The sequence below is a fragment of the Eptatretus burgeri genome, chromosome 5 (genome assembly GCF_056783735.1).
Source record: "Eptatretus burgeri isolate ZD-2024b chromosome 5, Ebu_testis_v1, whole genome shotgun sequence".
NCBI lineage: Eukaryota > Metazoa > Chordata > Myxini > Myxiniformes > Myxinidae > Eptatretus > Eptatretus burgeri.
In genome coordinates this window covers 12,296,026-12,311,486 of record NC_140965.1, presented here as the reverse complement: position 1 = coordinate 12,311,486, position 15,461 = coordinate 12,296,026, and the positions used below count along the sequence as shown (strand labels likewise).

The window sequence follows — 15,461 nt, the reverse complement described above, 5'->3', positions numbered from 1 at the left end:
CTGACGGCCATATTGGATGTCCGAGCGGGCCGAAACCATGTTGGAAAAAGTTCCCCAGGGGTGAGGAACGTAGTAACCAAAATAATTGAAATCAGATAAGCAGTTTCCAATTTATTACAAAAAATATTTTTTTCAAGATGGCCGCCCCAGTCGGCCATCTTGGATCCGGCCACACCCAAAATCAATAGTGTTCTTCCTTTTAATGTGGTACATGTGTGACTCAAATTTCAAATCGATATGGCGAACAGTTTATGAGTTATCGCACTGACAGCTATAAATGTTGATGCCCAGCCAGCCGGACGGACGGACGGACGACCCGGGTGACAACAATATCCCCCTTCCTCCACGCGGCGGGGGATAAAAAATTATTTGGGCTATGTTCTACTGCATCTGGCATTGCATGGCGGAGGTATGCATGCTTCAAGTTTATTGAGTGATCCTTGGGGGATCGTCAAAGCTAATTCTGAAAGCAGTAAATTCAAGCATCGTTTCCGTCAACATCATTCACAGAGATCCATATTAGACCTCCGGCACAGAGCAACATACGATACGAGGAAAATAATATCATTAAAAAGTTCGAAAGGGCCATATATATTGCAATCAAATGTTTTTCTCCACTCTAAATGATTTTTTCTATTGATAATCCAGGCATTTCAACTTTTCCCATCAAGTATTATGAGACTGACACTGCAACAGAACTGCACAAACATGTTAAGAATGCTGAATTTAAAAAAATGAAAAAAAACTCACCGACTTTCCAATTCAAGAACATTGCCTTCCAAAGGTCCATTTTCAAGAGGAGAGGCTTTTGCTTCTGCTTCAGTCTTGTTCAATGCTGATGGAGAGCTGCATGAAAGAAGAAATATATGTGATGAAAAAAAAAAAACTAAATTTTTCAGTGACTGAAATGTTTAAACTCAGAATAAAGACAAACAAATGCAGAGTTTTCAGTTGCAATATTTCTTGTATGCCAAACAACAACAAAGGCAAGAACCTCTCAAGCATCGCTAGCTGCAACAGGAATGGCAAACATCTACACCAAGAAGTACAAAACGTCTTTTGAGAACAAGGTTGGGCAATTTTGGCACTCCCCTTTCAATACATTGCTCATGATGTGATTGATTCCAGGTTCCAATCCCCAATGCGAGCGGGAAGATGGAAGTCACATCATGTCAGATGATGAACAAAATGTTGGGTCATGACATCTGCACAGTGCAGTTACACGGCATCCCCCCTTTATTGAACCGCAACTCCTGGCACACGATGCTTGCACAGTCCCGGGATGAATACAACTCAGTGGTTGAAACGTCAAACCTGAGCCCTGCTTTTATGGGCAGTTGTACTCGTTGATCTTGACTTAATTTTTGAATAATTCCTTCTTTTTCATATCTTTGTAGTCGAATATTGAATGTTGGACGAATTGATAATTACAAAATTGTACACTTGAAAATCGTGCACCTTTTAACAAGTTCTACAGCTCAAAGATCATCCATTACACAATCATGCGCGCGCACATGTGCACACGCACACACAAGGGACGTGACTGAAGATAGGGAAGTCATGTAACCAGAGCACTGTTAGTGCCAGTGATGCCATCTTGCAACATTGCACATCTCTCTGTAGTGTCTCCGGACATGTCCAGGCGGGGCATTCCATGTCAAGTGCACACACACCCTCCCAACACGAATACCTCATTTTCTCCCCATATGTTGGTCATTTATTCACTTGGGTGAAAAAACTCAAAATACCAACTTTTAGACCTATGGGCCCATTTTAGGGGCCCCCCAAATTTGGGCGCCCCCGGCTGCCCCACAATCTTCCAGAGGCCATATCACAGGTTGTAGTGGTCTGATTTGGCTGATCTTGGTATCAAAATGCTCGTAAAAGCGAGATCTTTCGAAACGTGTAAAGTAAAATCACTCCGAAACAGTAATTCAAAAAGTTATAGTTTGGGGCGCCCTTTGACCTTGGGCCCCCCGCTCCCCAGCCAAACCGATGGTCCCGATATTTTCGTGTGAGAATACCCCTTCATATACTTCAACACCTCAGCATAAATGAAAATGGGATCTCAATGGGTTCAAGTGTGATGATGGTTTTATTGTTCGGGGACTCGGGGTGCTGGACACACAATACGCCACAATACATTGCACAATATTTGAACACAAGATTTCCAATACACTATATCAGTATATTGTGCATAAATTTTTCACATGCACATGCAGGAACTGGAAGCGATACTAGTATGAGTACGAGTTTTTCCTACCATATGATAGTAAAGATTTTTTGCTAACCAATGTTTTATTTGACAGCTGTGTTTCTTTATTACTGATTGTGTAGGTTCTTCCTGTAGCAGTTTTTGGTTTATGGAAAGAAGTACATCAGAAATGTCTAAAGTGTAGTGATCTTCAATGTCAGGAAAAAAAATAAAACTATTTGCGGGCCCATTTGGATGAAGAAAATTCACTTTCACTTCATGAGTGTCCTGAAAGGCTTCCATGATGCAGGCAAGCCACCATTTTCCATCATAGTGCACTGTGACATAACCTGAGAGTTTCCCGTTAAAAGTTGGTGGAGAGTTTGAAATAGCTGACTCGATACGGTGTTCCTTGCGAAAGCTGAATTCGCATACTTGAAGAGCAATTTCAGAAATAGGGATGAAAGCATGAAGTTTTTGAGTTCCAGCTTTGGTTTTGGCCGTTTTTAACCTTTCTTCCAGATTTCGTTCTTCTTCGTCATACGACTCTTGGATCCCGTAACCGAACTTCATTTCATTCAAACCATTTTCAGCAAAGGCAAAAAGATGTTTTGGAGAAATAATTTGACTGTCGTAAGGTCAACGCAGGCTCTCACGTGTTGCTTCTCGTTTGACTGTACCTCCCACACCATCTGAAGGGCCCTTGCCATGACTTGTGGCAAAAAAATGCCATTCTGCATCAATACTATACTCTGATTTGTGACGACATAGGTTTATGAAGGCTTTGCAATTCTTATATTGGCCAGCGCAACCGTCTGAGAAATAGTAAAGTTTCTTTACATTTCCAAAGCTAGATTTCAAGTGTTCAATGAGCATTCTTTGGAAGAGGTGGACTGAGACAACGTCGTGAGTATTGCAATCTGATATAATTGTGAACGAATCGTGGATTAATTTGCCATCGTCCGATTTGAAATAGTAAACCCAGGGGTGAATTGTCGCTCGAGAGCAGTTCCAATGGAATCCTTGGGCCGCATCATGTACGACAAACGAATAGTTCTCCGAGAAGTCTCCAATAATGACAAATTCTCCTTCACCGATTTAGTTTTTCTTATTTTTCAGAAACTGAGCTTGGGCCTTGGCAATGAAGTCGTCTCACTAATTTCACCACACGTTCACAGAATTGATTAATGAATTCTTCCAAAGGCAGGACCATGGAGCTTAGTTCAGATCTGTCGGTGGATGTCCACCGTTTAAACTGAATTTCATCAATATCCTCAAGATCATAAGCACTCAGTAGCTCGGTTTTAAAGTCTACAATTGATGGGCAACTTTCACAAGTTCTGAAATAGCATGCCGGTTGTGCTGGGTTACAAACTATGCGTGCTATCACATGATGATAGCTAGGAAGTGAATCATGAGTTTCACATTTTGATGTATCGTACATACACATACACTGTGTGTAGCACCTGAACTGGCCAGGTCATACTCCGAGAGACGGAGCTTGGCGAACTTTGCAAATCCAACTTTCAAGCCAGGGTTCTTCTCTTTGAATTTCTGAAACAGTTCCTTGAGATTGTTTAGTACCAGGCGCTTTTGAATTTTGTCTTTTCCATGTTCATTCCTGACCACCACACAGTCCTTTCTTCCCAGCATTATTCGGCTGACTTCATCACTTCGGTAAAATTCGGTTACGGCGGATTTCACTTTGTCAGGCAATAGTTTACCCTGTTTGGGATTTGGAGACGATAGCATACCATTTTCTTTCTCTAAATTTTTGGCTTGCACAGCCATTCTTTGGGAGCAACTGAATTCACTCATCATCCCTCTGATGCTCATATTCCTATCAAATATTGTCAGTATACGTATTTGCTCTGAACGGCTCGAAACAACGTATTTTTCTTTCAGGCTTTTGATCACCTCTGGCATGCAGTTTTCATCACATTTTGACGCTGCATTTTGTGTTTTCTCCGCAGTGCTTGGTCCAGCAACTAGTTCTAATTTCTTTCACACAGAATCTTCCACTTTACTTCACTTTTCAGGAACGTACCCTGGGTTCCTTTCCGCCTTTCGTTTGTCGAATGGGCTTTCGCCTATCATCGATAGCGACTGGTTTAATAGGTCAACTTCTGCTTCTCGCTCAAAAACCTCCTCGTCCTCATCTGTCGAAATAGATTCTGCAATGCTTTCGAGAGTACCTTCTGATGATAATTTCGAACTGGTCGAAGATGATTCTTCAATACACTCTGGTGACAACTGAGAAAGTTTTTTCTGCGCGAAGTACAAAGTCTGTCATCTTCTTTCACCTTTGAAGAAAATTTCAACAACATATCATTTGACATATTGCGAAGATCTTTTCATTGTTTCATTTTATGGCAGCTGAACGGATCGCAACAGTATTTTCGGAACTCCTTTCGATCTTCAGTCGCCATGCTTACTGCAAAATATGCAAAAACTGATATGAGCCCATTTATAACTTAATTTGATGATGGTTATACAAAAAATGTACACTTAAAAATCAATAGACACAACAGGCAGAATAATTTTTCACAAATGATGCAATATATATATATATATATATATATATATATATATATATATATATATATATATATATATATATATATATATATATATATATATATATACATATATATGGTGTGTTCAAAAAGTATCCAACCTAAATTTTTCGTGCGTAAACAAATGAAGCTTGGAGGCGTGGTTTGGTGCACGTATGTAGGTGATCCTAATCCGTATGCGTGAATATTTTTCCGCCTGCAGAAGCTGTCAGTCGCCGACAGACCGCCGATGAGTGAGGAAGTGTAAGTGTGTGCCGTCGGATTTTCGTTTTTGACAAAATGACGGAAAAACTTCAACTAAGCTACTGCATCAAATTTTGTGTAAAGCTTGGCGATTCCCAAGTAGAAACGATCCGCAAGATTCAAGAGGCCTTCAGGAACGAAGCAATGGGCACCACACAGATAAAAGAGAGGTACAACCGCTTCAAAGATGGTCGCACATCAGGGGAAAGTGAAGCACGTTCTGGTAGGCCCTCAACACCCCGAAATGAGATTGTCATTGACCAAGTGAGGACCCTGCTTATGCAGGATCGTCGAATCACGATCAGAGAACTTGCAGACGAGGCGGGCATCAGCATTGGATCCGTTCATTCCATTGTGACTGAGGATTTGGGCTTAAGGAGAATCTCAGCGAAGTTCGTGCCAAAGCTGCTAACGATCGAGCAGAAGCAACTCCGTTTGGAGATCGCACAGGACATGCTGGAGACTGTGAACAGCGATCCCAACTTCAACACAGTGATCACTGGCGATGAGACCACAGTGATCCGTCATTTTGTCAAAAACGAAAATCTGACGGCGCTCACTTACACTTCCTTACTCATCGGCGGTCTGTCGGCGACTGACAGCTTCTGCAGGCGGGAAAAAATTCACGCATACGGATTAGGATCACCTTCATATGTGCACCAAACCATGCCTCCCTCGCTTAATTTGTTTACGCACGAAAAATTAAGGTTGGATACTTTTTGAACACACCTCGTGTATATATATATATATATATATATATATATATATATATATATATATATATATATATATATATATATATATATATATATATATATTAACTCAGCATATAGCTGAGGTGTCTAGTTTTGTGTAAGTACGATGTTCGAAAACGAAAAAAAAAAATGATCTTCGCACAACGACGACGTCGATTAACAATGCGTTTCTCAGAACGTAACCCTGTCGTTAAGTGGCGCATGGCTATATATATATATATATATATATATATATATATATATATATATATATATATATATATATATATATATATATATATATATATATATATATATATATATATATGTCGGGGATTGTATGTACTCTAACAGCAACCAAACATGTCTACTAGTGTTTGGTTAAAACTCTTGAGTTTCAATTGGAAAGAGGGAAAGGATAAATCTTCCCATTAGTTTATCTGTGCACTGTCAAGAAACTTGTTTTGACATTGTTACAACACAGCTGGCCTTGTCGACCGTTTGAATGACCTTGCTAATCGGGCAGCTGAGCTACCTGGAATCTGTTGGACTACTGCCCAGAACTGTTAAGGCCCAACAACATGTAGGAGGCTACCTTTAAAATTCTTTAAGGGAATCAAGGGTGTTGTTTCTGCACTTTCTGTGCTCTCTTATCAGCAGTACTGACAGGAGAATGCAATAAATTAATGGATGGTAATAAATCCTCTTTGACACACAGTCATTCAAAGGTCGCAGTAAACTGAATATAAGGCAGTGCCGAAAGACAGCTCACCAGAGGATTAGGCTGGGTGGACTATTGTGTTCAAAGCCTGTTGTCTCCATATGCATATGTCTGATGTGAAATAAAACCTTCTCTCCCAAGATCGGTGATGAACAAAGCTTGACCTTAATCGCTGTGGACCTCACCTGGATCTCAACATATATATATATATATATATATATATATATATATATGTATGTGTATATATATATATATATATATATATATATATATATGTATATATATATGTATATGTATATGTATATGTATATGTATATATGTATATATATATATATATATATATATATATATATATATATATATATATATATATATATATATATATATGTATATATATATATATATATATATATATATATATATGTATATATATATATATATATATATATATATATATATATATATATATATATATATATATATATATATATATATATATATATATATATATATATATATATATATATATATATATATATATATATATATATATATATATATATATATATATATATATATATATATATGTATATATATGTATATATATGTATATATATATATATATATATATATATATATATATATATATATATATATATATATATTTATATATATATATATATATATATATATATATATAGCCATGCGCCACTTAACGACAGGGTTACGTTCTGAGAAACGCATTGTTAATCGACGTCGTCGTTGTGCGAAGATCATTTTTTTTTTTCGTTTTCGAACATCGTACTTACACAAAACTAGACACCTCAGCTATATGCTGTAGCACTGTAGCCTATTGCTCCTCGGATACAAACCTGTACAGCATGTTACTGTACTGAATACTGTCGGCAATTGTAACACACATCCAAGAGAGACGGAAGACACGTTAGTTTTACCTTTGTCCTGTTGATGATGGCCATCGGTGTTGTTCGCAGCAGCTTACAATCTCCTCTCGCATCGATTATAGAAAGGTGAATAAATAGCATTTGGATTTTATAAATACGTAATCATTGCATTGATGTTATAATTTACAAATGAAGAAACGAGCACCTGTCAATTGTGATATATATTTTCGGAACAGTGCGATTGTTTTAACAACATAAAAAGCTTCACCAAAAACAAATTGGTGTTTTAATGTCGACTAAGAACCACGATTTATTCGCGGAATTCTCAATTCAAAGGTAATTTACTTGCTAGAAGGTAAACATGCAAACATTGGTTCAGTTTGAAAGCCGATTTCCTTGAATCCCGATTTAGCACGATCCTGTTTTCTTCGCGATGACATTTTATGGACCTCAACGATCGCATTATAACAGGGCCACACTGTCGTTTATTATCATTATTAAGTGTTACGTACTGTACAGTGTCCATAATTGTATGTGCTAATTTTAAACGAGGCTACATCACTCGGCGATAGGAATTTTTCAGTTACATTTTTTTTTTCAGAGCTGGCAGATCAGTCGTACATGCGATCCGTCGTTGCCCGGAACGTCGTGAAGCGGCGCATGACTGTATGTATGTATGTATGTATGTATGTATGTATGTATGTATGTATGTATGTATGTATGTATATGTATATATATAAATATATATATATATATATATATATATACACATACATATATATTGTTACGAATTCGCGCCCGCCGGCGTGCGAGCAGCCGCGTACCTCTAATGGCAGCCGCGTCGCCCACCGGACAGACAATTCAGTCGTGACCCTCCTGGAACTATCTCCAGGAACCAGTTATGGGTGAGGGTTTAACCTCACCACAGCCCAGTCCGCATTCTACCCGCGCAAGATAGGGTGAATTGTCGAATGTCGATATAACTAAGTACTCGCGTGGGTAACCTACCGAGAGGCTGCACCGCGCCGCAGGTTGGCTTGGGACACGAACCGCTTAAGCGGTCCGTTCCGTTCTAAAGCGATAACCGAGCGGATATTATCGCCGACCTTGACGGATCCGATTCTCCTTACCGGGTGTTTAAAACCCAACTAATTTTTCCACGATGCAAGATGGCATTTACAATGGGGGAAAGATGACGCAACGAACGGGATACATTTCACACAAGGACATTTATTAACAAGCACACATATATACAGCCAAGGCAGGCATGCAATGTACAAGAAAGAAACAAATAAAAAGCATTACCACCGAATACGAGCAATAATGTACATGCACAGTCACTTATGCAGGTCTACTTTACAAGATACGGCACCACCAACATGCATTCAAAAGAAGAGAAATGGCCACCCCCAAAGACAAGGGTGGCAGACGGGATCCGTGGACCCTATGTGGCGTGGAGCCGGGATGACCGAACGGGCCCACGAGACCGATGCGTCTTACCCGCACATTCGCGGTGCGACGATGGGCAGGTCGCGACGTCTCGTCCCCACGGCGGCTGGGACAGCCGCGCCTGGTTTGTGTCCTCGTAACGATGGGCAGGTCGTGACGCCTTCTCCCCACGGCGACTGGGACAGCCGCGCCTGGTTTGCGGCCTCGCAACGATGGGCAGGTCATGACGCCTTCTCCCCACGGCAGCTAGGACAGCGACGGCAAGGTGATCTGGGCCCCAGCAACGCGGTTGAGAGGAACGGATGGGTCTACCGATGCTTTCTCAGCGTGGTTGCTTTACAAGAGTTGATGCACTCTCAGGCTAGATGCTCAGTAAGAGTTGATGCCCTCTCAGATCCCGTTCGTCCCTCAGGGAGGCGCGAAGCGCGCCGAGGTCCGATCACCTCGGACTGCCTTCGCACTGGAAAGCTCTCTCTGGCTGTGGTCTCCACGTAGCCCTCTGGTGTTCTCCAGGCTCTCCGATCCTTCCAGACCGCCGCAGACTGCCCTTGACTCACGCTCGATTCTCCGACCCCTCCAGACTCTCGGCTCCACCGACTGACGCGAAGCTCCGTTCTGTTCGGCTTAATATAGGGCCGGGGAGACGAGATTCGACCTCCGCACTTTGAACTCCGACCCCCGGGGAGCGGACGTGGTAGAAATCACCAGCGTTCACGATCTGACAGTTCGACCTCCGACCCCCAGGGAGCGGACGTGGTAGAAATCACCGGCGTTCAAAAGGGCAAGAGAACCCTTTGCCTCTGCCTGCAGTGAAGATGGCGTCGTATTCGGAACGAAGGTAAGGCGATGTTCGTGGCGTGGGGTTGTTGATGGTTGTGGAGGTAAAAAGGGCGAAGGTGGTGGTGGTTTGGTTGTGGCTGTTTTGGAACGATGTCTGTGGTGGCGATCTGGTTGTGAGGTATGGTTGGTCCAAAATAACGATAGAAAAAGAAAAACACTATCTCAAAGGGTCGCAACCCGGTGAACACGAAGACTTCCCTCTAAACAACGGTGGGGAAACCTATCTAACACCAACTTACCAGGATAACTGATCTAAGGAACCTTTATTGTATTCTGCGAATTTCCACAGCCGTAACACTATATATATATATATATATATATATATATATATATATATATATATATATATATATATATATATATATATATATATATACATATATATATATATATATATATATATATATATATATATATATATATATATATACACACATACATATACATACACACACATATATATACATACATATATACACACATATATATACATACATATATACACACATATATATATATATATATATATATATATATATACATACATACATACATATATAGTCTATTGTCATGAAACTGCGCATTTTAGGGTCCTGAGGACATCTGCACCAAATTAAGGCTATAATTATAAGTTTCTGTGGTCTTACAAAAAACATGTTGAGGGATCCATGGGAGAATTTGGGCACCTTAACTCCGAAAATTGAAATTTTCACAATGCATTTAATTTATGTGTGGTGACTGCTTGAAACCATGAGTATGCATCAAATTAATCACACTAAGAAGCAGTTATTTCTGTGTAATATATAACTGACCTATTACATATCAGTTTTTATCTATATACAATAAGTATGTGCTTGCGATTCAGTAATAAATGTGACTAAGAAACGGTTTTGTTGAAAAGAAGAACATAATTGCATTTTGTGTTATTAAAAATCAATTTGTTTTTATAAACATGACCTTATATCAGTTCTCACCATTACCGGGGCAATTGTGTTCATAAATAAATACATCTTTGGCTATCGAGAAGAGTCTGGGTGGTCAAGTAAGGTATGACTTGTGCACACAGGACATCAATATTTAAAGTTGGAGTAGATATATTAATGCATATTCATGGTTTCATTTAGATTTATATCGGTTATTTTCTTTGTAAAATAGAGTTACTTAGAATTGAGAATACTGATCCACCATAACATATTACAAGGTATTTATATGCTTATCCAACACTCTAACCTCTCTACTAAGAAGGTGTATGTGGCAAATGAGTAAACAAAATTTTTTCATTAATACATTAAGGCATACTCATGGTTTCAAATTTAATGAGAAATGATTGACACAAATGTTCCTGAAATAACAAAAATTTAATTTGAGGCATGTAAAATCATGAAATACAAGTACAAGTACCACATCTGTGTGGGAAGGCCTTAGTATCTTGAAATAATGAACAACTGCTCTGAAGAAATGATGCATACTCATGGTTTCATGCATATGCATGGTTTCAGGTTCGTCAGAAATTGCAACAAATGGAAGGGTGATGCATCCACAGATTTGGAATTAAGCATATATTAAGGGTGATGTATTACCCTTATGGTAACTTAATATCTCTTACTAATGTTTTAATCCCTGGACACAGTAAATAATCAAAAAGCATACTCATGGCTTCAGTCGAAACTGCCCCAAATCAGGTTTGTCTCAATTTATTTTATTATCAAGTATTTCTATTCAAAACATGGTTTATGCAAATTGCGTTAACTATTTTCCAAAGTTTGCTGTGATAGAACTGTTTTATAGGTATATTCTATGTAGGATTAGTGCACAGAAAAAGAGTGCATACTCATGGTTTCACATAAATTCCCCATCATAAAAATGTTTGCCAAAATTTAGGGTCTATACCAAACATATTCATGTTTGTGTCAACATCAACACACATATATGGCATCATAATTAAATTCTATTTGGATGCCTAACATACCCTGACGCACTTATAAAATGCAATTTATAATTATTGCAATTTTTTTTTTAAATACCTAAAATATGACATTATTACTCCAAGTTTTCAGTGTTCATCAAAAACATATAAAACTAGGTATCCCGTGAAAGGTGTGATCAAAACGTATACATACAGAATATATATATATATATATATATATATATATATATATATATATATATATATATATATATATATATACATGTTATTATAACTAATATATTAAGAGCAGTAGAGCTCCAAAACCTGTTTGACGCAGTTTCGTGACAATCGACCATATATTAACAGTGTTCCCACTTATTTTGAGATGTCTTTTTTAAGGACTTAAGGACTTTTAAGGGCTAAAATAACCCCTTTTTAAGGACCACATCCTAGAAATTCCAGAGGTAAATTGAGGGTAAATAGAAATTCCAATAAAATATCATTTTTAGCCATGTCTCGCGTAGCGAACGTGGCTCTAAGAGAGCTCGGCGTTCTTCTTCTTCTTGTTCTTCTTCTGGTGAAGACAAAACCTTTAGGACTCGGCTCTTTTATATACAGGATCCGGATCTCCTTAAATACTAAACACCTGCACACATCCTCGCATTGAGGATGCCTTTTGAGAGCGTCTATCACGAACTTTTAAATATATTCGGACATTTGCTTTAAAGTTTTGAAAAGTTCACGTTACTATTTAAAGATTATTCCATTTAATGTATTGCAATTTTGTAAATACACTATTTATTTTGTAAATACACTATGACGGGTATCGCTATTGGCTTAATCAAGGCACGTGACGAAATATCGGAAGTTGTTTTTGTTTTTTTTTCTTTTCTTCTTCTTCCTCTTCTTGTTCTTCTTCTGGTGAAGACAAAACTTTTAGGACGCGGCTCTTGGACACATTTGTCCCTGTTTAGAATACTAGTGCAAGGAAAATGAAACACCCTTCACCAAATAACAGGAAAATCTGATTTTTATTGACTTTTGAACATTTTCCTGAAATTTAAGTACTTAAATTGTACAACTCAGAAATGTTGGACTTTTATGGGTTTTAAGGAACATATATATATATATATATATATATATATATATATATATATATATATATATATATATATATATATATATATATATATATATATATATATATATATATATATATATATATACACATGCATACATACATATATATAATAGTTCAGAGATGATGATTGTCAATTTCAGACATAAAGTCACCTGCCAGCAGGTGACGTCATTGGAACGATGACGGCAAACGTCGCCCAATGTCGAATCAAGAATTAGTGATATGTGGACCCTGAACAATAAAACCATCATCACACTTGAACCCATTGAGATCCCATTTTCATTTATGCTGAGGTGTTGGAGTATATGAAGGGGTATTCTCACATGAAAAAAAAAAAAAAAAAAAAAAGTCGGGATCATCGGTTTGGCTGGGGGGCGGGGGCCCAAGGTCAAAGGGTGCATCAAACCATAACTTTTTGAATTACTGTTTCGGAGTGATTTTACTTTACGCGATTCGAAAGATCTCGCTTTTACGAGCATTTTGATACCGAGATCATCCAAATCGGACAACTACAACCTGTGGTATGGCCACTGGAAGATTGTAGGTCAACCAGGGGCACCCAAATTGGGGGGGGGGCTAAAATGGGCCCCGATGGGCCCCCAGGTCTGAAAATTGACACATAATGTTTTACCGTGGATACAAACACTTGCACAAAAAAAAGAGTGAAATCTGAGACGATGTGTCAAAATTTCGCTGAAAAATGTGTACACTTGACATGGAACGCCCCAGGCGGTGTTCGATTCCGGGCGGTATTTATACTAAGACAAGTGGAAATGGATTTCAGACAGTATTTTGTTTCCATCTTCACTGTTATTCTGTGAAGAATAATTTCGATGAGACAGTATGAATCGTGATCAACGCTCCACCACACGTATGCCTTCCTTTCCCCACCCCTCACTATCCCTCCCTCCTTGGTCCCCCACCTCTACTCCCTTCCACTACCTTCCCTCCCTTTCCCCCTCCCCCTCCCACCCCCCTCTTAGTATTCCCATCAGTGAAGCAACGTGTGATATTTGCTCATCTATAATAATTATTATGTGTCCATAATATCTTCTCAAAAAAACAGAAGTACAAAAAAAACTCAGCAATTTCCCCGTTGGCCTCCCGACTAATTATATGCTGAGTTTTTTTTTGTACTTCTGTTTTTTAAAGAAGATATGGACACGTACACTTTAATACACAGCATGAGAAAATTCCTTTGTGAGCGTATGAAGGGAAAACGTGGAGGTGGGAGGAGGGAGGGAAAGGGGAGTAGGGTACGAGGGTGTAGGAGGAGGTGGGAGGGGAAAGGGTGGGGTGACAGTTTGGAGGGGGTCGAGTGGGGTAGGAGGGGGAAGGGATTGGATGAGGGAAAGAGGGAAAGGGGTGAAAGGAGGGAGGTGAAGGGGTGGGGTGTGACAAGGTAGGAGCAGGGAGGGGGAGGTAGTGATGGGATTTGGAGGGAGGGCTGGGATGGATGAGGGAGGGGAGGGGTGGGATGGATGAGAAATGGGAGGGGTGGGATGGATGAGAAAGGGGAGGGGTGGGAGGAGGGAAGGGAAAGAGTGGAAGGGTTGGGAGGAGGGAAGGACCCGGTGTTGCCCGGCAATGCCAAGTACCTTTGCGAGTACTAAATATAACTGAAAATGATGCACCTCCCAAGCCACATTTCCATGGTCATCTTTTTTTTAATCGTATTGGGTGGGGTTATCTTGCCAAGAAGCCTTCACCAACAACATGCCAATCCTCAGTCCTGATACTAGGCTTTTCTGGGAAGCAATCACCAGACTTACAATTGCAGAAATGAGTAAAATTACTCTTCGAATCAAGTAGCACTGCTCAAGTGACAGAAAAGAAAGCTCGTATTATTTCTGTCATCATTAATCATCATTGGGCCTCGGATGGAGAAGCAATTTTGCTCATTCGAACTCCCAGCTGAAAAGACTGAATGGCAAAAATTGGTGCCATTTGAAAAAGTTACAAAATAAAACTAAAGTCAAGCAATATGAATGTTTTGAGGGCATCGAAAGTGGTACTGTGACAAATTTGCACACCTGGTCTGGTTTGTACAAAGTGCAGGACGAACACCGGCATCCTCCACGGAGGCTGCAAGAACAGGAGTTGGCTCGGGGCTGCTCAGAGACATTTCCGTGATGGGTACATCCTCAGAGCTGATTGATTCTCCTGCTTCGCTGCTGCTGCAACAGTACAGATGAGAAGGTATACATCATGGCTTTGTATTTACAAATAATTTGCTCTGTAACTTACGAAACAACTAATTTCGGATAACGTTAAGTCCATGGGGATCAAACCACACATCAGAGTCGTTCACTTAATATTAGCCCTCAAACAATAAAATTGGCTGAAGACCAATTATCAAGTGATGTTAGTTAGAGTCTTCCACAATGCAACACTTAAAAGACAAGTGGAGCAAAGTGCAAGGAGACGGTCAATGTAATCTCTTATCAGCAAGAAATGATCAAATCTCCTGCACATTTCACCTTTGGTCATTCAGCTCTGCCATCAGATTCAACACATATTAAAACGACTCCGGTGTAGCTGGAACCAGGCTGGAAAGTACTCTCGAGCTCCGGAAGGAAACGTTACAGAAAGGCAATTTTGCTGGATTCATTCCAAAAGAACACTCGCGCTTCACTTGAATGGACAGTCTAACCAGGTGATTTATCCCCAAGAGGCATGCAAGTCCAAAATCACCAAACCACCAAACCAGTCCCCCAAGTACCGTGTGTAAGGCGTTTTCTGCACAGCTCAC

At 39.4% G+C, this 15,461-nt stretch overlaps 1 protein-coding gene across 7 annotated transcripts in view; it reads right to left on the bottom strand.

Moving 5' to 3' along the window:
- Nucleotides 1-15,461, bottom strand: part of LOC147025857 (serine/threonine-protein phosphatase 6 regulatory subunit 3-like) — a 198,418-nt gene that overhangs the window by 17,126 nt on the left and 165,831 nt on the right. For 5 of the 7 annotated variants that reach the window (XM_085880736.1, XM_085880738.1, XM_085880740.1 and 2 more), the window contains 2 exons: nt 14,743-14,886; nt 751-846 (listed from right to left, as the gene is read on the bottom strand). In XM_085880736.1, the coding sequence (XP_085736862.1) occupies nt 751-846; nt 14,743-14,886 (240 nt within the window). The remainder of the gene's footprint in view (nt 1-750; nt 847-14,742; nt 14,887-15,461) is intronic. The other 2 variants (XM_085880734.1, XM_085880739.1) reach the window with 1 other exon arrangement.